The sequence below is a fragment of the Ovis canadensis genome, chromosome 23 (assembly GCF_042477335.2).
Source record: "Ovis canadensis isolate MfBH-ARS-UI-01 breed Bighorn chromosome 23, ARS-UI_OviCan_v2, whole genome shotgun sequence".
Lineage (NCBI taxonomy): Eukaryota > Metazoa > Chordata > Mammalia > Artiodactyla > Bovidae > Ovis > Ovis canadensis.
Window position 1 is genome coordinate 58288619 of NC_091267.1, and position 23295 is coordinate 58311913.

General features: G+C 41.9%; 1 protein-coding gene and 1 long non-coding RNA gene across 6 annotated transcripts in view; one reads left to right on the forward strand and one right to left on the reverse strand.

The window, feature by feature from the left end:
* Positions 1-23295, forward strand: part of SETBP1 (SET binding protein 1) — a 412206-nt gene that overhangs the window by 307185 nt on the left and 81726 nt on the right. The window contains exon 6 of one of the 3 annotated variants that reach the window (XM_069569053.1): positions 1799-2009. The exons of the other annotated variants lie outside the window; for them this stretch is intronic. Within the exon in view, the coding sequence (XP_069425154.1) occupies positions 1799-1836 (38 nt within the window). The 3' untranslated portion in view covers positions 1837-2009. Of the gene's footprint in view, positions 1-1798; positions 2010-23295 lie in introns of those variants that run through there. 3 annotated transcript variants of the gene reach the window in all.
* LOC138428377 (uncharacterized) lies at positions 278-19421 on the reverse strand. Of its 3 annotated transcripts, XR_011252422.1 has the most exons (5): positions 19113-19349; positions 6909-7136; positions 5483-5639; positions 2015-2509; positions 278-494 (listed from the first exon to the last, which is right to left on the reverse strand). It is a non-coding gene; the product is annotated as an uncharacterized lncRNA (long non-coding RNA). The 3 variants fall into 3 exon arrangements; XR_011252421.1 differs by lacking the exon at positions 5483-5639 and having other exon boundaries at positions 19113-19306; XR_011252423.1 differs by lacking the exons at positions 5483-5639; positions 6909-7136 and having other exon boundaries at positions 19113-19421.

Consider the following 23295-nt stretch of genomic DNA (forward strand, 5'->3'; position numbering starts at 1 on the left):
CACACAGAGAATATGAAACTGTATCCTGGAGGGATGAAGTACACATGAAGTACATGCTGGCCCAGCATGAAGGGTGGTGAGCCTGGTGCTTGGTGAAATCATGAAGTCCCAGGAAACATGCCTCCCTCAAAGACCTTGTAAAGCTCCCAGGAGACAAGAAATGGATATATACACATGTGGAAAGCAACTAGAGAGAATTATGACAGACTACCCATTAATGACTGGAAATGAACACCAGGTCTACAGGAAAATAACTTTTAGAATAGTAAGTTGCGTGTTGTAAAAGCAAGCTGATGTGAGTGTTTACTTTATTACGTAAGGATTCAGAACAAATTAGATAGAAGAAAGTAAGAGGGGGAGATCCACAAAGTAGAACAAGCAGGTCCAAGAGCTGCCTCTGCTGGGGTTTTCCCATTCTTCTCTGGAGGGCCTGGAAGCTTGAGAAGGTGGGCAGGAATGCGTCGGGAGGTGGGGCTTCGGTATTGATGGAGGATCTGAGGACACAAAGAGACAAAAAAGCTTTCCCTGGGGGTGCATCCCAGTGCCCCCTTACGTCGGAAGAGGGCGTTCTGCTTTTCAAAGCACATTTCCTAACTTTTATTTGATCTTCCTGCTCCACTGAGATTTGTAGATAAGCATTGCTCTCTCACTTGCCAGGCAAGGAAATCAAAACCCAGAGGGTTGAAGTCTTTGTCCAAAGTCACTAAACCAGTTTTGCACAGAGAAAGTGCTAGGTTCCAGTTTTCCTGACTTTTCCCATCCCCTCCGTTTTTCCCACACTATTTCCAGAGTCTTTGCAACGTCAGTAGCATGACTCAGCTTTTGAGTTATCGAAAGAACCCTCAAGAGGCCTTGTCTGTGGGTTAAATATTGGAGTTCAGAGTAAGGAACTGGCTAATAAGCAATTTGATCTCTGCTACAATTTAAAAAACTTTCAGTGGAGTATAGTTGCTTTATAATGTGTCAGTTTCTGCTGTACAGCAATGTGAATCAGCCACATATCCCATCTTTTTTGTATTTCTTTGCCATTTAGGTCACCACAGAGCATTCAGTAGAGTTTTCTGTGTTATACTGTAGGTTCTCATTGGGGGGGTGGTTTAGCTGCTAAGTTGTGTCCAACTCTTGCAACCCCATGGACTGTAGCCCGTCAGGCTCCTCTGTCCATGAGATTCTCGAGGCAAGAATACTGGAGTGGGTTGCCATTTCCTTCTCCAGGGGATCTTCCCGACCCAGGAATCGAACCCAGGTCTCCTGCACTGCAGGCAGATGCTTTTTATACGTAGGATCAGCAGTGTGTATGTGTCAGTCCCAATCTCCCGGCTCACCCCCCTCCCACCTTGGTATCCACAGATTCTATTCTTTACATCTGTGTCTCTATTTCTGCTTTGGAAATAAGTTCATCTATACCACTTTTGTAGATTCCACATATATGTGTGAATATTCGATGTTTGGTTTTCTCTTTCTGACTTATTTCACTCAGTTTGATGGTCTCTAGATCCATCCACATCTCTACAAATGACCCAGTTTCATTCCTTTTTATGGCTGAGTAATATTCCGTTGTGTTTATGTACCCTACCTTCTTTATCCATCTCTGTTGATGGACATTTAGGGTGTTTCCATGTCCTGGCTATTGTGAATAATGCTGGAATGAACATTGGGGTGCATGTGTCTTTTGGGATTATTGTTTTCTGTGGGTTTATACCCAGTAGTGGGATTACTCAGTCACATGGTAGTTCTATTTTTAGTTTTTTAAGAATTTCCATGCTCTTCTTACAATTTTTTTTTTTTAATTTGAAAGGATCTCTTTGGAGCCAGTTAGCCAGACCCGGGGTATGATACCAATTCTACGTCTAGAGCTTTCGTCTCATCTGGTGAACAGAGACTCAGTGGAGGCTGGACATTCTGAAAATTCACAAAGGAGATGCAAAGGGAAAGCAAAAATGGTCTTACTCACTAAATCACAAAACACTAAACCTAATACTTAATAAAGAAAAGTTTGAGGAATTTTACATACCTCAGTTCAGTTCAGTTCAGTCGCTCAGTTGTGTCTGACTCTTTGCAATCCCATGAACCGTAGCACGCCAGGCCTCCCTGTCCATCACCAACTCCCAGAGTTTACCCAAACTCATGTCCATTGTGTCAGTGATGCCATCCAACCATCTCATCCTCTGTTGTCCCCTTCTCCTCCTGCCCCCAATGTTTCCCAACATCAGGGTCTTTTCAAATGAGTTAGCTCTCCATATCAGGTGGCCAAGGTATTGGAGTTTCAGCTTCAACATGAGTCCCTCCAATGAACACCCAGGACTGATCTCCTTTAGGATGGACTAATTAGATCTCCTTGCAGTCCAAGGGACTCTCAAGAGTCTTCTCCAACACCACAGTTCAAAAGCATCAATTCTTCGGTGCTCAGCTTTCTTTATAGTCCAACTCACATCCATACATGACCACTGGAATAACATACCTACGTACCTAGTAGTAAACAAAACTTGTATCTTGAGAGTGACATAGGCTAAAAATAAAAACAGACCAGAGTAAGTCATTAAGGAAACCATGAGTTTGAGGTTATATCTAAAACATATGGTAAAGTGTTAGGAGACTTCATCCCCTTTTAACCATCTACCAGGAATTGAGATTCCATAGTGAAAAGTTATGGTTCTGAACCAGTTTGTCATGTCTTATATTCCATGAAAGACCAGTAGGCCAAGGAACTTTCTCTTATAGGACATAATTCTTTGTGCTATTATAGTTTTTCTTTATTTTTTCTAATCATACAATTTAAAGGCATCAAGTGTCTAAAATGTGTAAGACATAGTCCTGGGTCGTATTACAACTGCAAATATGTAAGGGGCATCTTGTCATCTTTCAATAGGAGTGACATAGTCCTAAAAGGAAATGGTACCCCACTCCAGTACTCTTGCCTGGGAAATCCCATGGACAGAGGAGCCTGGTAGGCTACAGTCCGTGGAGTCGCGAAGAGTCAGACACGACTGGGCGACTTCACTTTCACTTTTCACTTTCATGCATGGAGAAGGAAATGGCAATGCACTCCAGTATTCTTGCCTGGAGAATCCCAGGGATGGCGAAGCCTGGTGGGCTGCCTTCTATGGGGTCGCACAGAGTCGAACACGACTGAAGCGACTTAGCAGCAGCAGTGGCAGCAGCAGTCCTAAAAGTCTTTCAGAATTTCTCCTAATTCAGCAACCAACCCCTTTAGTACTAGATATTATTTTTCTCGTTGAAGACCCAAGAACAACAGTGAAAAACAGATTCTCTACCCATTGCGTAGATCAAAGGATTATTTGGAAAAACACATATTGTTTCTTTTACCATCTTAAAAAAAAAGTTAGTGAATAAAATTTGGAAAATGTGGGAAAAAAAATTCGTATAAGAAGAAATAAAGTCAACTACAATCCCACTAAATAGCCATTATGATAAGGTAAATACACAGGTCCCTAGTTGATGGTGATGGTAGCTGCTCACCTTGCAACCTACCTCCCTTTCTTCCCCAGGAAAGCCAGCCCATGCTCCCCCACTCCACCATCCCCTCTTTCTCCTCTCTTCCCCATCACCACTTCGACTGCCTGGTCCTTTCAGTTTTCTCTCAAGTGCCTTCCCAGCACTGACCGCTCTACTGCCATAAGTTTTCATTCTGCATTCTGTGTCATTGCCCAAACAGGGGAGTAAGTTCTTTAAAATAAACGCAGCAGCAGTTGGGCATAAAAGCCATCCCACTTTCCAGACTGTCCTATATACGATCTCCACAAGAGTTCAAGTTCCAGGACAGCAATTGGGAAGGGGGCCGGTTAATCACAACTGAAGACGGTTGCCAAGTTTTTCCCAAGAATTTCCAGGTGTTGAGAGTATTCTCTCAAATCAGAATCTGACAAGAGGGGGATGCAATAAATTTTCCAAAGCTTGAGATCCACAATTCTACATGGAAGTGAAAAATGCAACCAGCCAGTGTCTGTTACAAATACCACCCCCACTTCTCTCTCTCTCTCTCTCTCACACACACACACACACACACACACACACACACACACTATAGCTACACTCATTCGTCAGCGTTGCTGTCACTCATACCAAGATCACTTAAAGAGAGGGAGCTAGCTATTGAGTATAGGTTTGTGACACAAAGGACTACCTGTACTTGCTTATTTTTCTTCCTCGTATATCTGTGGATATATCTAAGTCTACATCAACACATATTCTTAGATGCGTATTTGCATAGGGCATTAGGCAAAGGAGAAGAGAAAATCTTCCATATTTCTTACATTTTCATGGCTAGTATGAATAAAATTTTATTTTATTAAATAAAATAGCTGAAATAACTTTCTGTATTTACTTTTCATCCATTATTTGTCTAGTACCAATTGATATTATAATAAAAGAAATTCTGTTCCTGTGGTCTGTCTTAGAGGGACATAGCTTATTTCTGGTTGTTTTCTCCTGATACTGGTGAGGACACTGAGTAATGAATGGCTGCCTCAGGTGATTTCCCCAGCGTAGCATGTCAGCTCCACCTGCTTATGGAAGCCCCTGAAGCCCCAGAAAAACTTCATTCATGTAGCCCGAGCTTCCACCAAGCCAGGGTTGCACCTTCTTTATCCACAGCAATGCTTCTCTACTCTGTTTTTCATTTGGGGGATCCTTTTGGAAATAATCAGCCCAGAGCAAAGCTCTTTTGTTTCCATGCCCTACCCCATACCCCTTATAGCTCTAACTAAATAAATATATTAATTACTGAAATGGAAAAAGAAGAATAAAATAAGTTTTCGTGGAGCATCCACTAAGGCAACCATAACAAAATGAGTAATTGATGCCAGATGTAGAAATAACCATTTCTCTTGCATAAAGCCCCAAATTCTTTATCTGGCTTAACAGACCCTCCATTATCTCACCTTGTTTCCTGATCATTTTCATCTTAGTGACTTGCTGTGAGTTTTGCTAAATCTCTACCTTATCCTACAGAAAATAACATAATTAGCCTGGATCTGAATCTCCAGTCACCCCATTGCCTCCTTCACATAGAACATCTCTTCTTTTCAATCGGGCTTCCAAATCTTACTTAATTCCATAACCATTCTGGCATCTCCTGCTTCTCTGATATAAGTAATATCTTCACTTTCATTTCAGTGCTTATTTATTTATGGCCTTGTATTGTTTATTTTAGGTAAGAATGTCTTGACTCACTCAGATAAAATCTGAGTTGTACAGGACACAACTCACTAGCTTGAGAATAAATCCAGCAACGTCTAAGGCAGCATACTAGAGTATTAAAATGCTAGGGCGCTGAAGTCTCTTGGATGCAGATTTGGATACTAAATCCCCACTTACTAGTAGCATGACCTTGGGCAACTGAGCCTCATTGATCCTCGTTTTCCTCATCTGAAAAACGAGGCTATTAAAACCTACCTGGCAGAGTTTTATGAGAGCCAGAGGAAAGTAGAGTATACACGAGAGCATCCAGGGCACAGCTTACCACATGGTCATTAATAATGTTCATTTCCTTTCACTTCCACTTTGGATAATATATTCAAGTGCAGAAAATACAACACAGCAGATTTCTGCAGAAGTCTTCTTTGAACAGCAGGCTTTCTCTCCCAATTATGCTCATACTGGGGTGAAGTTAAATCTCCCTGTGAACACACATATGCACACGGAAGGGCAGACATCTGCTGGACTATAGTTGTATTTGATGACAAAGATAAGGTGTCAGGATTAGACAGTGATGGTGGATAAGTGACAAAATACACATTTCACCCAAAGTTAACTGCAGATTCACCGTTTTGGCATCATCTGCAGGGCTTGGAAGTTCTCTTGAAAAGGGAAGCAGTTTCAACCCTATGACATTTGGTCTGCTGCAGCCAGTCTGTGAGCACTAGGTAATGGCCCCTGTCTCAGAGACCAGTTTATCTACTAACCCCAGTCATTAAAATGCAGTGATAAGAGGAATAGTGAAATTTGTATTCATTTTCTATTGTTGCTATAAAGATTTATTACAGATTTAGAAGCCTGAGACAGTGAACGTTTATTGTCACATGGTTTCTGTAGGTCAGAGGTCCCGGAAGCTCAGCTGCTTAAGGTCTCATGAGGCTGAAATCAAGGTGCAGGCAGGGCTGGAAATTGTGGACAAGGATGGGACTCCAGTCTCATTCAGGTTGAGTTTCCATTTAGTTCCTTGTGCTTTTTGCATCAAGGTATTGGTTTAGTTGCTATGTCCAACTCTTACAACCTTATGGACTGTGGCCCGCCAGCCTCCTCTGTCCATGGAATTCTCCAGGCAAGAATACTGGTGCAGGTTACCATTTCCTTCTCCTGGGGTCTTCCTGACCCAGGGGTCGAACCTGTATCTCCTGCATTGTCAGGTGGATTCTTTACCACTGAGCCACCAAGGTACCTGGCGGCTATTAGCTAAGGGCTAGTCTTTGCTCCTAGAGGCTACCTGTATTAGTTCTTTTTTCTATGTGTCCTCTCCAGCAGAAGGTCCAGTCTCTCTGCTTTTCCTTTTCCTGCATCTCTCTGATGCCTGGACACCCCTCACCCCCGTGCTTCAGCTCCTGGTATTCTCTGCTGTTCTGTGAACACAGGTATCTTGTGCTTCCAAACCTCCCAACTTTTACACATGCTCTGCTTTCCTTTCAAAACATTATTCAGAGGGAATGATACTAACATTTGCCTCATGACTAATTACCTGTGTTCTTTGTAGATTTCCCCTTGTGATCTGGTAGATGATCATGTATAATTTTAAAATAATTACCTCATGGATAATTTTTAAAATGCAGTTAAAAAGTCAATTATCAAGTCACAGATTGCTAAGCTGGATGGTAAAGAACTCAGAAAAGGCACAGTTCATTTGTAGACTGGTGTTGCACATGGGACACTTTATGGAGGAGATGGTACCATACCTGGACCTTGAAGAATCGTGACTGTGAAGTCGCTCAGTCGTGTCTGACTCTTTGTGACCCCATGGACTGTAGCCCACCAGGCTCCTCCATCCATGGAATTTTCTAGGCAAGAGTACTGGAGTGGGTTGCCATTTCCTTCTACAGGGGATCTTCCCAACCCAGGGATCAAACCCGGGTCTCCTGCATTGCAATCAGATGCTTTACCATCTGAGCCACCAGGGAATCCACCTTGAAGAATAGGTTGGATTTACATAAATAATGAATAGAGATGAACAGCTTGGGGTTAATATGAATATATATACAATGTTCTTTGGAAAGCTATAGCATTTATTCATTCATTACATATGTATATATATATATATATATATATATATATTTAAAACTCTTAGGAATATAAAAATGATCCAGAAAGATAGGGCTTCTGTATTCATGGAGTTTATTAGCTGATGTAGAAGAGAAAAGGAACAAATAAGATAATTAAATAACAAAATGTGATATATTTGGGGAGAAAAAAAGAATGTGACTAGTAGGGGCATGACCTGCTTGACTGGCTATCTGTGTGGAGAACTAGAGAAGTGGTCCCCTCTTGTCCGAGAGCATTGTGTTGAATGGTGGATTTCAGTCGAGTTCTACCAGCAAGAGGGGACCACTGAGATCAAAGAAATGGCGTGGTGATCACTGCGTCTTCCACAGAGTAGTTTGGCCATGATACTACTTACCTTGATCGTTTATGTAGTTCTGGGTCATCTTGTAATTCTGTGACATGTATGAATGGCTTAATGAACCCTTTCTTCATGAGTAAGCAACAGTGGCTTTTCCTTTAATCCCCGTCTCAGCGATTGAGTTATAATGACTTGCTCTGAGCTCACCTTGAAAGCTAACCAACCACCAAATCTCAGTCTACAATTCAGGTGTAGCTCACATGCTAGGAGGAGGTAACTTGGAACATGTCTTCAGTCAAAATACTTCTCAGCCTTAATTTCTTTTCACAGTTCAGAATCTGTTTTATCCAATGTGGAAAGGAAAAGAACTCCCTTGCTTGGACTTCTTGCTGACATTTCTCTTTGGTAGGGGTCAGGAGTTGGGGGTCGCTCCAATCGCTCCCTGGTCCTCGTAGTACAGCTCTGCAGCATGTTCATAAAATACCAGCCACTGAAATTCTAGTAATCACAAAAACATGTGCTTTCTCCTTATATCGACTAACATTCTTTCTCTCATTAAAAAATAGAAAGTTCAGAAATTGAATTAGAAAGCTAAACTTGATATCTTTAAATTCTTTTGGTTTGTAGAAAAGAAAAGCTACAGCTTTCCTGATTTCCCTTCAGTTAAATATTACTCCTGAATGGGGAAAATTGTACAAAAAGTCTGAAGAGTTGAGACTGACATGAGGAGAGGGTTTGTATTTCCTCACTTTAAAGAAGAAGAAACCTTCAGTTTTGTCTAATCTTTAGGAATGCAGGGCCCCATCCAACCCACAAACTGTTGGCAGCATCATGGCACTACACAGAATGTTCTTTTACGCTTTCTCCCTCCTCCCAAACCTTTCCTGTGAAGTTATAAATGTCAGCATTTAGAGACGGTTTTATTCGCATAAAGTACAGACGTTAGGTTGGGTCCTTGGGCGTTGTTTCTGCTGGCTGCACGCTAGAGAGGTGGTCCCAAGAAAAGCAGGCACACTTTAGCTGGCTAGGGCCTGGGTTGGTCTTTATTTGTAAAATCTTCTTTGTCCCTCCTACACCAGCTACCTGCTTTGTGAAGCTTTGATTTAGTAGCCCTGTGCCCAGAAGAAATCTTACTGGACTCCTGAAATTACCATCCTGATTGGAAGATAAAGTTACCCTGAAGGTCACCTCAGCAGGCCTTGTACTTCCTCCTCTTCTGTTTCCCCCTGACCTCCTGACTCTGTCTGTATACAGCACTCCCCTTTGACTTTGCTATAGCAGCTGATCAACTGTGACCTCAGGTGTAGCTGCACCAGGAGAAATCCCAGATAATGTCCACTCAGGGTCAAAGACACAAACAAATGCCCTGAGCTGCTGCTGCCTCAGAGTCAGGGAATCCTATCCCCAAATGTGGTTATTCTGCACACTTGGGGATAGTGACTTCTATTTTGCCAAGTACATTCATTATAGCCTCATAAGCTGAGAGCTCATATTACTTCCTCAGCAAGCAGTCCACATGGATTTGCTTACCAGCGCAGGCCAAAAAGTGACAGACACCCTCTGATTTAGGGCAGGGAGCTATCACTGGAAGGAACTGGGGGAAAAGAGAAGCTGACCAGAGAGAGCAAACCAAGAGATCTTGGGCAAGTGACTTAAGCAATCTCTGCCTCTCATTTCTCAAGTTTAAAACAGAGATAATAATAGTTTCTACCAAATAGGGTATTTTGTTATTCAGTCGCTAAATCATGTCAGACTCTTTGTGACGTAATGGACTGAAGCACACCTCCACTGTCTAACAGAGTTTGCTCAGATTCAAATCCATGGGGTTGGTGATGCTATCTAACCATCCAATCCTCTGCTGTCCTTCTCCTTTTGCCTTCAATCTTTCCCAGCATCAGGGTCTTTTGCAATGAGTTGGCTCTTTACATCAGGTGGCCAAAGAGTGGAGCTTCAGCTTCATCAACAATCCTTCCAATGAATATTCAGGATTGATTTCCTCTAATATTGACTGGTTTGATCTCCTTGTAGTCCAAGGGACTCTCAAGAGTCTTCTCCAGTACCACAGTGTGAAAGTATCAATTCTTCAGTGCTCAGTCTTCTTTATGGACCAACTCTCACATCTATGCTTGACTACTGGAGAAACTGTAGCTTTGACTATACAGAGCTTTGTTGGCAAAGTGATGTCTTCACTTTTTAATATGCTATCTAGGTTTGTCATAGCTTTCCTTCCAAGGAGCAAGTGTCTTTTAATTTCATGGCTACAGTCACTGCCTGCAGTGATTTTGGAGCCCAAGAAAATAAAATCTGTCAGAGCTTCCACTTTTTCCCCTGCTATTAATATTTGCCATGAAGTGATGGGACTCGAAACCATGATTTTATTTTAATGTTGAAGTTCAAGCCTGTTTTTTCTACTCTCTTCTTTCCCTTCATCAAGAAGCTCTTTAGTTCCTCTTTGGAACTAAAGGAACTGCCTTTAGAGTGGTATCATCTACATGTCTGAGGTTGTTGATATTTCTCTTGGCAATCTTGATTCCAGCTTGTGATTCATCCAGCCCTGCATTTTGCTTGATGTACTCTGCATATAAGTTAAATAAGCAGGGTGACAAAATAAGGCCTTGTCATACTCCTTTCCCAATTTTGAGCTAGTCTATTGTTCCATGTCTGGTTCTAACTGTTCCTTCTTGACCCACATACAGGTTTCTCAGGAGACAGGTAAGGTGGTCTGGTACTCCTATCTCTTTCAGAATTTTCCACATCATGTGATCCACACGGTCAAAGGCTTTAGAGACAATAATCATTTCCATCTTCTAGGATATATTTGCTTACATAAGGTCTGACTCATAGGAAACACGCAATAAATGTCAATGGTCATAATTATTGTTATTATTAAACCCATATTGTGTACCTTGTTCATGTGTTGTATACAGTGATTCCAGCTGGTGTTCAATAGTAGAATATATCATTATTGGTATCATTTCAAATGCATGTGATTGTTTTAAACAAATATGCACCAAAAATCTACCTACTTGGTGTCAGGGACTCTAATACAGAAAGAACTATATGGCCCAATCACTGTTGTCCACAGGCTGCCAGTCTAAGAGAAAGATGGGCTTAGAAGCAGAGAAGGACGTCAGACGCCTTCAGTGCTGCCGTGGTGTGTGCCCAGGGCCCATGGGAACAAATGAGAGTAGACAGTACTCCCTGGAGGGCCAGAAAGGGTGGCATTTGGGTGCAGTTATGAGGGCCTCATGGCTCAACAGAGAGAAAGAGCAGATCCAAGTATTGACGGCAATGAGAATAAAGACTGGAGCCATGTTGCCTTATTCTGTCTTGTTGGGGACAAAAGGATGCTGGGGGGTGGGGGTGGGGGTAGGTGGCCAAAGAATGTTGAAAAGTACCCAGGAGTGATCTGGAGAGGCCAGCAAAGAGGAGGGGTTGCTGCACCAGGTGGAGGAGCTTGACTTTTGACCCTGTGCTTTGGGATTCCGAAGTTTTTAAACTGGGCGAGGGTGGAGGATGGGAGTTGTGCCTTAGAACAGGGCTTTTCAAACTATCTGTAGTTAAGAGCTATGGGACTCAGAACTGCAGAGAGAGGGAGAAAAAGGGAGGTGTTGTACCAGGGTGCTTTCACTGCATCAAAGTCCCAGAGGTTTTCAATTGAGGTCCAGAGAGCTTTTCTGTTCATTCAGATCTAGGAGGTGTGACTGGTGTGGCCTTCTGAGCCCCATCCAGGTGAGATGATTAGATCTGCCAAAGGCTGGTAAAGCAAACACTAGTCCAAACAACAAATACGTTGAAGAGGAGAAGGGTAGTACCTGATCTTTCTAAAAGAAAATAAGAGAACCCAAAACTGTCACAACTAAGAGCAAGATGGGTCAGAAGCAGAACAGTTTCATCTAAATTATACTTTTTTATAAACTTTTTTCCATTCAAATATAAAATATACTACATAGAACAATAGAAAAGCAATAAAACAAATATACATAAGTAGAAATACTAAATCTGCAAGGAGCTTTCTTTAAAGATTGGATTATTATGTTTTTGGCCTTTGTTAACAGGCATACCACACGAAGATGCTTTTTGAAAGGTGATTTGACCAACATTTGTTTATTAAATTCTGTGTGTGTAACTATCAGTGTCACATGGTATATGAAGATCAGTAAGGGATACAAACGTCTGTATAGTCAAAGCTATGGTTTTTCCAGTAGTCATGTATGGATGTGAGAGTTGGACCATAAAGCAGGCTGAGCACTGAAGAATCGATGCTTTCAAACTGTGGTGCTGGAGAAGACTCTTGAGAGTCCCTCCCAAGGCAGCAAGGAGATCAGACTAGTCAATCCTAAAGGAAATAAACCCTGAATATTCATTGGATGGACTGTTGTTGAAGCTCCAATACTTTCATCACTTGATGCAGAGAGCTGACTCATTGCAAAAACCCTGATGATACTGGGAAAGATTGAAAGCAAAAGGAGAGGTGGGCAGCAGAGGATAAGATGGCTAGACTGCATCACTGACTCAATGGACATGAATTTGAGTAAACTCCGAGAGATAGTGGAAGACAGAGGAGCCTGGCGTGCTACAGTCCAGAGGGTCGCAAATAGTCAGACAGGACTTAGTGACTGAACAACAAGGGATAAAAAGATAGGATTGGAAATCTTCATATCCAAGGAGATAAGCTCTCCTCTATTCAAATGTCTGAGTTTCTCTGACCTTAAGAGGACTTCTGCACTAAAAAATAAATTCATCATTAAAAACCTGAGACTATGGTAAACACTTTCTGCATCTTCAGTTCTGCTGGATATAGGGCAATGTCATCACCTCACCTGTAGAGACCATTCATTTACTATTTACCACAGAGATGGGTTTTAAACTTCAGTTCTATCTTGTCAGTTGATTGCTTCACATGAAAATAAGTTCGCCTTTAAATACTTTTTACTGTTTTTCTCATGTTAGTGTTGCAATAATTTAGCAAATGCATTAGCCATTTATTAAGTTATTGAAGTTTGAATGTGGAGGATGGCAGGCTTAAGGCTGGTTGATATCTTAAATTCATCCTCAGCATTGTCCAGCACCCTATGAAGTGTTCATAGGTGTTGTATGAAAAGACGGTTTGGTTATCAAGTAAGTTTATTAAATACTGGAATAAACAAAATATTTGATTATCTACTGCATCAAACACCTCATAGCTTTGGACACACCAGTAGAAGAAAAGTCAACTTCCGCAATATGTCTGACTGCACAAGTTGTTTTTCCAAACCCACCCATTAATTTATCAAGGAATACCAACATTCTGCAGAAGATGGTTTGAGAAATACTAATCTAGCTTAATCCTCTAAAATTAAAAATGGCAGAATCAAGGCTCAGAGGGTTACGTGTCCTGGCTGAGATCAAGTGGTTGTGGCCAAGCTAGGCCTAGGTCTCCTGATGCCTACCCTGGGCACTTTCCATTTTCTATTGATGAGTTATTCCCTCAAATCCCCACTGCCACCTTCAGTAAACTGGATGTGTGTGTATTGAGTCAGCAGTGAGACAAGCATTGGGGATGGCATGGGTGTGTATGTATCGACACGCACACACACACACACACACACACACACACACACACACACACCCCAGAGACCTTTAGGGCATCAAGGCCCCTTTCACACAAGACCCAGGAAATACACTGAGGCAGGAAGCAGGTGCAGGGAGCAAACCCACAGCCGCAGTGAGTTTTGGAGGCCCCTTGTTTGCAGTTTGCATTAACCTTGGGCTGTTGCAAAGGCCAAAGCTTGGCTCGCATTTGAGAACTGAAGCTCTGACATTCAAGAAGCTCCAAATCAAATGAACCTGAGTGAGCAAATAATTAAACCACAAAGAAAAAGCCAGTATTGAACAAAATGTTAGCAATCTGGGGTAAACTTCGAAGAACCACACTGTTGGAAAGTAATCTGGCCTTTATCTGCACCAGAACACAAAGGAGCAATCCCAAGTCTGTGGCCTTCGAATGGTGAGATAGGTACAGGGCCAAGGTTCCATTCCAGACTGGGAGTTATGATTAGTAGTGGTTAGGGGCACAAACTTCCGAGTGCTTCCCAGGTCCATCACTCACTAGCTGGGTGATCTGCGTGAGTCTCTTCCTTGTCTGTGTTCTGTGCGTGCATGCTATGTTGTGTCCAACTCTTTATGACCTTATGGACTGTACCCCACCAGGCTCTTCTGTCTATGAGATCTTTTGGGCAAGAATACTTGCATGGGTTGCCAGGCCTTCCTCTAGGGGATCTCCCTGACCCAGGGCTCAAAGCCGCGTCTCTTATGTCTCCTGCCTGGGCAGGTGGGTTCCTTACCACTAGTGCCTTCTCGTTTAATCACATCTGTAATACACAAATGATGATATCCTACATCATAGATGTACTGTGAGAATTAAAGAAGGGGCTTCATGTAAGATGTTTGGAATAGAGCCCGGCATATATGTATTTTTCTTGTTGTTGTTATTCTGAAACCTTTGGACCCTGAGAATAAAATAAAAAAACATGGCCTTTGCAATCAGACATACCTGAACCTCAGTTTACAGAGTTGAGTCCCAACTCTGTAACTTACTACCTCTGAGACCATGTAAATATAGAACTTAAATTCTCTGAGCATGTTTTATTTTCTGTAAAATGAGGGGAAATGAGGTCTATTCTGGGACTTCCTATAAGGATTAAAAGAGTTAGTGGATATAAAGAACATATAGAGAGTCTCTAATCTGTTGGAAATTATCAATACCAGGCAGATGTTTTTGTCTTCAGGTTCTTCCTGTCTCAAACCTTGAAATGATTCCTTAACTTTCATTATGGGACCATCTCCCGGGGCATTGAAAGTCTTGGCTTGATCACCAGATGAAATGGTACTAGAATTGCCCCTCAAGGATGTATAGAAAGGAAGGTGTGCTGCTGGACGTGCTTTCTGATACCAAGTGGAAAGAGCCTAGGGCAACGTCTTCTGGACCTGTTTAGAACTATTTTGGTTTCTTAAAGAAAAAGAGGAAGTACGTGTGTACAACTGATATTCTGGGGAAAGAGAAAGGGGGAAAAGAGCGGAGGCAGGAGGAACAGCAGATAAACTTAGCCTAAGTTTGGTTATAAACCCTGGCAAATGTTCAGTCCAGAATGAGCGCCAGCCAGAAAAAGCTGGCTACAGCTGGCAAATATCCCAAATCATTCCGTAGAATGAGAACCCACGAGTGGGGAAACGTTGCTTGATAGATGAATTGGATTGTGAATAAAATGCTGCCTTCCAGGCACTAGCCTTTGAATTACTCTGATATGTTGATTTAATTCAGATCCGTAATGTTTCCTGAGCATTGACTTTTTAACCTTAATTGTCTCCTGATTTATTAGTAAATCACTGTGCTTTTTATGTCTCCCTGGTAGAAGTTTAAACCTTGTTTTTCAGAATGATTCTGTAACCTGGGGCAGATCTTAGGGCAGCCAAGCTCAATGTACGGAGAGAGGCCTGTTCAGCCTATAAACACTGGTGTCCTTTAAGCTTTAACGCTGGGCCACCCAGCTGAGAGAAGACTGTCCCGGGAGCCCATCATATCACTGCAGATGAGTTCTGAGTTTGTAAATTCTTTCCCAGCTTCTGAGGAACAGTCTTCCAGTACCAAAAAGTTCAGTGGCATGACACACCTTTCAGCTTGAGGGTCACATACTCTTCCTGTTCTTGAGGTTGAGATTAAATCCACAACATCATAAAAGCTTCCATATTCTAAAAACAGATCCCTCCTCCCACCACAGCTAGGGCAGTACCCAGCCCATAGGCCAACACTAGTTTGGGAAGAGCGAGGGAATAAATAGCTCCATTATTCCTCTCCTTGCAGAGGAAACTGACAGTTACAATTGATGGCATAAAACACTGAGACAGGCTCATATTTTAAGAATGTCAATACAAACTTCTCCCTCAGAGGCCCAGATTTCAAGAGGCATTGTGTCGTGTTTTTTACAGGCTAGTTTCTCTCCTGTTCCTTCTGCAGAGAGGGCAGAAGAGAAGCCAGGAGTCAGGCTTCATAATGAGGTGTCTGCCTCTGCAGAGAAAGCAGTGTCATTTTATCTTACATCTTGTAGTGATAATAATCACAAAACCCTGAAAGTGAGTATTCAGAATCTAAAATAAATAGCATAATTCCACCCAGAATTTACACTCCTTGCAGCACCTTTCACCTTCTTTATCTGCTGATCCTTACTAGGTCCCCCTGAGGTGGGCGGGATTGAATATGATTAGCTCTGTTTAACAGATGAAAAGTTGGTCATTCAGTTGTGTCCGACTCTTTCCAGCCTCGTGGACTGTAGCCTGCCAGGCTCCTCTGTCCATGGGATTCTCCAGGCAAGAATACTGGAATGGGTTGCCATTTCCTTCTCCAGGGGATCTTTCCAATCCAGGGATCAAACCCGGGTATCCTGTATTGTAGGCATATTCTTTACCATCTGAGCCACCAGGGAAGCCCATTTATCAGAAGAGGAGGCAGAATTTCAAAAGGGGACTGTTATTGGATTTCAAAATAGAAAGCTGTGTTGCCTTCCTTCCTAACAAAGTGGACAACACCAGGCATCGTGACCTTTGTGGGTAGATATGAAGATGTATGTTTACGAAGCCCCATTAGTCCCCTCCACCCCTGTCTCATGTGCCTACCTGTCGTGGCTCTCGGTAAATAAAAACATTTGGCCCACATTTGTACAAAGCTCCAGGATGTGATGCTGTTTGACATTTCCCATAAAATATCTTTAATCATCTCAGGTATCTCTTGAAATAGACACCATTATCACATTTTTTCCAGTTTTACTGGGATAAAATTGACATATAACATATTAATTTAAGGTATATAAGAAAATGATTTGATATATATGTATATATTGTGAAATGATTACCACAATAAGTAGTTAACATTCACCATCTCACATAGTTACAGTTATTTTTTTTTTCCCTTTTGATGAGAACACTTAAGATCTACTCTCCTGTACATGCTGAGTTGTTCAGTTGTGTCCAGCTCTTCGAGACCCCCTGGCTGCTCTGTCCATGGGATTTTCCAGACAAGAATACTGGAGTGGGTTGCCATTCCCTTCTCCAGAGGATTTTCCTGACCCAGGGATTGACCCCATGTCTTCTGGCTCTCCTGTATTGGCAGGAGGATTCTTTACCCCTGAGCCATCTGGGAAGCCCTGTGCCCCTAGTATTAGCATAGTGTTCGTTGCTCAGTGGTATCCGACTCTTTGTGACCCCCGTGGACTGTAGCCCACCAGCCTTCTTGTCCATGAAGAAGGCTCTCTGTCCGTGAAGTATTCTTGCCTGGAGAATACTTGAGTATTTCAGGCAAGAATACTTGAGTAGGTAGCCATTTCCTTCTCCAGGGGATCTTTCTGGCCTGGGGATCTCTCCTAGCTACTTTCAAATATACAGTATTGGTAACTAATCCCTGTGCTGACCATCACATCCCCTAGAACTTCTCCTGTTTAACAGGTGAAGGCATTGAAACTCAAGGAATAAATGATCTAAGGTCACGTATATAATAAGTTCTGAACCCAAATCTATCTAACTTCAGAGTTGGTACCTTTTCTCCTTTACCAAGGTGTGGATTTGAACTCATTTGCTCCACAGTTCTTGGTTGGTGTGCCTATGGGCCTCTCCCCTCAGGTGGGCTTTTCCTCTTATTTCTGATGTTCTGCGCAGAGCAGGGCTAGGCTCACACCTGGTGAATGGTGCCTCAGCAGCTCTTTGAAATGACTGTCCCGGACATTCTGGCCCATACAGACCCAACCCAGATCTGTATTTGCTTCCCACTGTAATCTGAGAAGTCAACTCCTGTCTCTTCAGAGTTCTTCTGCTTGGAACTGTATTCTTGGAAACTGCCTGTTTTCAACTTTATCCCTAAGCCTTTCATATTTTTTGGCCCTTTGTTCTAGGATGACTTCAAAGGAGTTGCCTGACTTTAATCAAGTTCAGTGTGCTAGTGGCTGTGCCCATTGGAAGGGTGGCTCAGCTTGAGGCTCGGCACACAATCTTGAAGTAAATGATAGTCAGTGAACGTTTCTAAACAGGATTATCTTGCATAATTTCAAAGGCAGTTTAGTAAACTTTGGTCCCTGGAGATGATCACAGAGCTGTCAGATGCTACTCTATATAGTGGAGTAATTTTTTTGTTTGCTGAACAAATCTAAAGTTTTGAGCCATATTGATAAGAGCTGGTGGTTTTACTATAAGAATTTGAGAAGAAAGTGTTCCAGACCTAAGTGTTAGCAAATGATCCACACTGACATAAAACTCACAAACAGTTCTTCTGTGGAAAGCCTCTGAGACAAACAAAACTTGCTTCGGTTTCAAGAAAACTCACCTGATGGGATTTAATATTTATTTTTTTCTGAACACCATCTACAATTTATATATTGGCTGACAGAGATGAAATATATAATGATCTTGTCCTTTATCTATGTTCTTCATTTAATAGATTTATAAATAAAGGCGTTCCTATCTAGTTACTAAGTTACTGATCTGGTGCCACTGTGTACTAGGCACTGTGGTTGGAGCAGTGGCCAAGAGGGTTGCCGTTCTGTTCCCACACAGCTTATATTCCAGTCTTGGTGGTCCCAGACACTAGACAAAACAGTAAGTCTGCAATAAAATTTCAGATATCAATTCTGAGAAGGCAATAAAGCATGTTAAGAAGATGTGGAGTGACTGGATGTATTTTAATACAAGTGTTGGGACATGTATTTTGTAAATTGCTTGCTGAAATAAGTCTCAGGAAATAGTTTGCACAGTAAATTGTTCTCATGGCTCAGCATTATTATTCAATTACAATTTGCTTCTCATTACAAACTATGCTTTTTAACTGTGGTGTTGGAGAAGACTCTTGAGAGTCCCTTGGACTGCATGGAGATCCAACCAGTCCATCCTAAAGGAAATCAGTCCTGAATATTCATTGGAAGGACTGATGTTGAAGCTGAAACTCCAATACTTTGTCCACCTGGTGCGAAGTGCTGACTCATTTGAAAGACCCTGATGCTGGGAAAGATTGAAGGTGGGAGGAAAAGGGAACAAGAGAGGATGAGATGGTTGAATGGCATCACTGACTCAATGGGCATGAGTTTGAGTAAATTCCAGGAGTTGGTGATGGACAGGCAGGCCTGGCATGCTGCAGTCCATGGGGTCACAAAGAGTCAGACATGACTGAGCGACTGAACTGAACTGAACAAACTATGGCTTTAGTAAGATAGGAATGAGGAAATTTTACTACAGAATATATTAAAAGAGCCAATTTCATAGATCTTTCACAGAGTTAGAAGAGAACTTAGAGGCCACCCAACCTCAAATATTAATAGCTTCTCTGATTCACAAATACCTATTCCACATTCCTCTGCAAAGAAAAAAATTCTAGTTTTTAGAAACTCATTATTGTATATAACAACCCAAGTCCATGTGTGAACAGACTCAAGCTTCCCTGGCCCCTCCTCTTCTCCAACAAGCAAGAGTATAGAGAGAAATCTCCAAAGGCCTTTTCCTTGTTTGCAAGCATGGAGCTGCTTACCTTGAAGGAATACGTAGAATTTTCCAGCAAGAAGGCAAGCACTTCACACCTGCTGCCAACTTCAGAAACAGCTCCCTCATCTCTCAGTGCAGGTTATGTTTATGTGCATCGGGTAGACAGGCTGCACAGTGTCATTCTAGGGAAATGGCAAAGCTTCTAGGTATGAAAGTGAGAAACACCAGTTTTCTGGGCCTGTGAGGGTGCAGCCTCTACAAACCAGTATTTCTCTCTGGGTCTGTCTGTGTTCATTCACCAGAATGAGAGGGTTGGGTGAGACAGTGTGTCTCAAAGTGCAGTCCCTAGACTGATAGCATCACCTTCACTTGAGAACTTGTTTGAAATGAAACTTCTCAGGCCTCATTCAGAACCTACCCAATAAGAAGCTCTGGGACTGGGCACCAGCAACCGGTGTTTTAACAAGCCCCTCTCCCCTGACTTCCACACACGCTCAAGTTAGAGAAAAGCTAGATGATCTTTATTCTAGCCATAACAGGCTGTGAATCCCCAAGGCAGAGCAGTGAAAACCAGCTAGCCCGTTTGCCCCATCTCAGCATAGTCTCTCAGGTTCCAGGGGTTTCTTCTCTCTCTCTTTGTATCTGTGAGCCAACCTACAAGGCCATCAGCTTCAAGAGGTGACTCTTAACTCCCTGAACATGCACCTCCGTTAAAAAATCTATATCCGGTCTTACATGGAATCAATGCTACAGTCACCTTGTATCTAAGCAAATTGAATAAAGCTGGAAGCTCAAGCAAACCTGCTTATTTATCTCATGACAAGGGAAACAACTTTCAGGTCTGCAGGACTTGACACCTTTGTCAATAAAATCTGCAGATTGCACAATATAGAGTTGTTTTAGAATTCATCTTTCTGACAATAATAGGGCTTACCAGGAGAAGAGCATCTAGGTGCTACTGTGGCAGCTGTATCTTTGCCCTGAGATCAGTGACTGTCCTGCCCACGTTTACATTTTACATGGAAACCATTCAGAGAATTTGCATCAGCATAGAAAAGAATAAGGAAAGAATTTTAAATATGTGCCACCCCTTTTTTTCATACATCTAAAGAAGGCAACCAGATTTGATGTTTTTTTTTTTTTTTTTTAAGAAGCACTTAGTTTTAATAGCTGATTAGCCTGCAATGAGGTCGAACTTGTGTTTTGCTTCTAATTAGCAATAAAAACAACAGGGTGTTATGTTTGCAGTTGCTTCACTGTAGCATCTTTCTAAGATTTTCTCTTCACGCTGTTTGAAAGTGCCATATACATTGGAAATGTGCATTTATATTCAGAGCGGGCTTATTGTAGGAAGCATAAAATAGCTCCCCATAAAACCGAAGTTTAGGGAAGATGGGGTGGAGTTGAAGGTAGTAAAAACCCCTCAGTTGCTTGATTGTATGAATTGAAGTTCCTGGTAGAGTGAATCACCGTTTGTGGTTTCACAACTCTGAAATAAATGACACTTCCAATAACATTCTCCTGTACAGGTGTAAAATACACAAATTGGGTGAGGAAAACGGTAGCATCATTGAAATGCATAAAAGCAAAGAGCCTAGCATGCAAGCATATGGCAGAGAGCCGGCCTGGGAGGCGGGGGCACACTGGAGGGTCCTCACACTGCGGCTGTTCGGAGGAGCCAGGAGCACAAGCTCCATCTTCCACTCCTAATTTGGATGATTCTGTGATTATTATATCATTTAAGTATTCCCTGCCTAAAGTCATTTTTTTTCCTCTCTCTCTATTCATGGCTGTTTTTTTTCCCCCTCTCAACTCTCAAGAGTTTGGCATGAGTAGTTGAAAAGTATATTAAACCAAGCAACAGTGTAACTTTTTGATTGTATCTAAAGTGGTAAAAGAACAAATTTGGTAAGCTGTAAGATAAATTGTTATTCATGTAGATAATTATAGAGACTGAAAGAGTTATGTTTTATGTATTTCCCCTATAGCTGAATATATTTGACTCTTCCTCTTATTTCATTCCTGTTCCCAGGAGGTCGTATAATTCCCTGCCGACTTATGAAGGCAATTTTTAAAAGCCTTTTTTGACTCTCATTTTAAAGGCTTTGAAAGGGAGTGTGGCATTGTTGGGGGCACTCCACACTTTAGCAAGTACACAGTCCTGAGGTCACCTTGGATTTTTGCACCTGATTTTATGAATGGCAACACCAAGGCCTAGAACAATTAAAGGATTTGCCCAAGATCACAGGATGAGTTAATTTTAGCCACAACTGTAGTTGTGATTATAGCATGTGAGTCCTCTGAGGAATTGCTGAAAGCCCCTGTCAAGTATTTCCCTCAGGCCCTAGACCCTCAAGCCTTGCAGGGAACTTACTAGGTCGGAACCAGACCTAGTGAGTAAATCTCAATAAGGATGCTGAAAAATGAGTGGAGATAGAACATGAAGGCATCCATTTTCATTTAGGATCACAGAATTGAATGCTTTTGTGTGTATTAAAACACGACTAGGAGAGAAAAGGTATGAAATAATTTACTAAATAGTAAGTCATTGTTAAGGACTGACTACTTGTTAGGCACTATTCTAAATGCTCTATATGCATAATCTTATTTTTCTGTTGACCAATCCTAAGGAACAGGTACTGTTATTGTCCCCATTATACAGATCAGGGAAATGAGGCCCAAAGAGGTGAGGTAGATTTCTGAGAATGTAGGGTTCAGAGGGAATAAACCAAGGTTTGCCCCAAGCCAGCCTCATTGCAAGTTCATGCTCTGCACCACAGACCCGCCATGCAGGGCAGGTCTGCCTGTCTAACCGAGACCCTTCATGCAGCAGCATTCTTCCTCTTGCCAAGAAACAGCAGAAATAGCCAGCACCCACACAAGTTTGAGTGGCTTCTCCAGACTTGATGACAACTGTAGGCCATCGCTTGTTTCAGTAACCCCTGCTTTCCATTCTTTTCCAATAGATTATGCTGGTATGAAACTGGGGAAGAACCAGAATTGTAAATTCCCCATTTGCTGTTTGTCTTTGCACAAATGGCCCATCTTTTCTGAATTTGAGTTTCATTATTTGTCAAAAGACGATTATCTCTACCCTGCCAGTCTTATAAAAGGTACAGAATCGTTAAGACTGCATATATATTTGATATAACTACAAAATACTGTGCACTGATAAGTTGTTGATGTTGTTGTGATTGTGATTGTATACCATAAGGGTGTGATGTGGATTAAATGAAGTCATACATCTAAGGAACTTGGCTCTAATAGTTTCTGACACATAGTGTGCACAGACAGGTTACTACATTACTAATTTTTATCATTATCATTACCAGTGTCTCCTGCAGTGATTTAAAATTTCCATATAAGACTTAGTCCACCCTCAATTTGCAGAAAATGCTCAATGCCTCTGAGATAAGTAGCAAGAACTATGGTTTCCATTTTCAAATAACTTGTAACTCTGTCCAGATTCTACTTCCATATATACTATTTCTCTCCCAGGCCACAGTTAACTTGTGTGTTGATTCTTTTCCTTCTCCCAAATGGTCTTAATTTAAATCAGAAGTACAACAGTTCTGTTTTTACAGTGTCTGGATGCCAGCCTCTCCACTTTTCAATAATCACTTTGTAATCCACCATTTAGTACCGGCAGGGCTACTTTTAATCCGCTTTTAGGACTATAGATTCTCTGTTGTTCATTTGCAGCAGTCAACCTTTAACCAGCTACATTGTCATAAGTACCTTGATTTCCTCCCAGATTTACAATGATGGCCAGAGAAATCCTGCAGGGGAAGCTAACATAACTTTCTGTTTTAAAAATGATATTTGGATCAGAGAACTAGAGTAGTCAATATTCTAGTGGAATCTTGTTGCCAGAAGTAAAACATAGGCAATTTCTAGGTGTTTTGGTTTTAAAGTGAGGGAGAAAAATATACGTTCGCTACAGACTATCCAATGAACAACTGTAAAGTGATGCTGCTTCTTCTGGTGTGCATAACCAAACAACTCCATCCCAGTGGGCACTGCCCCTCGAGATGCCACTGTGTCACCTATCGCAGCGATGTTCTTAGATTGGCATCGTCAAAGGTCCTTCTGAAGAATAGCCCTGAGTTACTTTGTTACCACTCCTAGATACATTTGATATTTGAGATATACAGGAATAAGGTGACTTTAAAACATTGGAACTCAATGCCATGGCAACCAACCCCAAAGCGAGGACTGCTGCCTGCCCA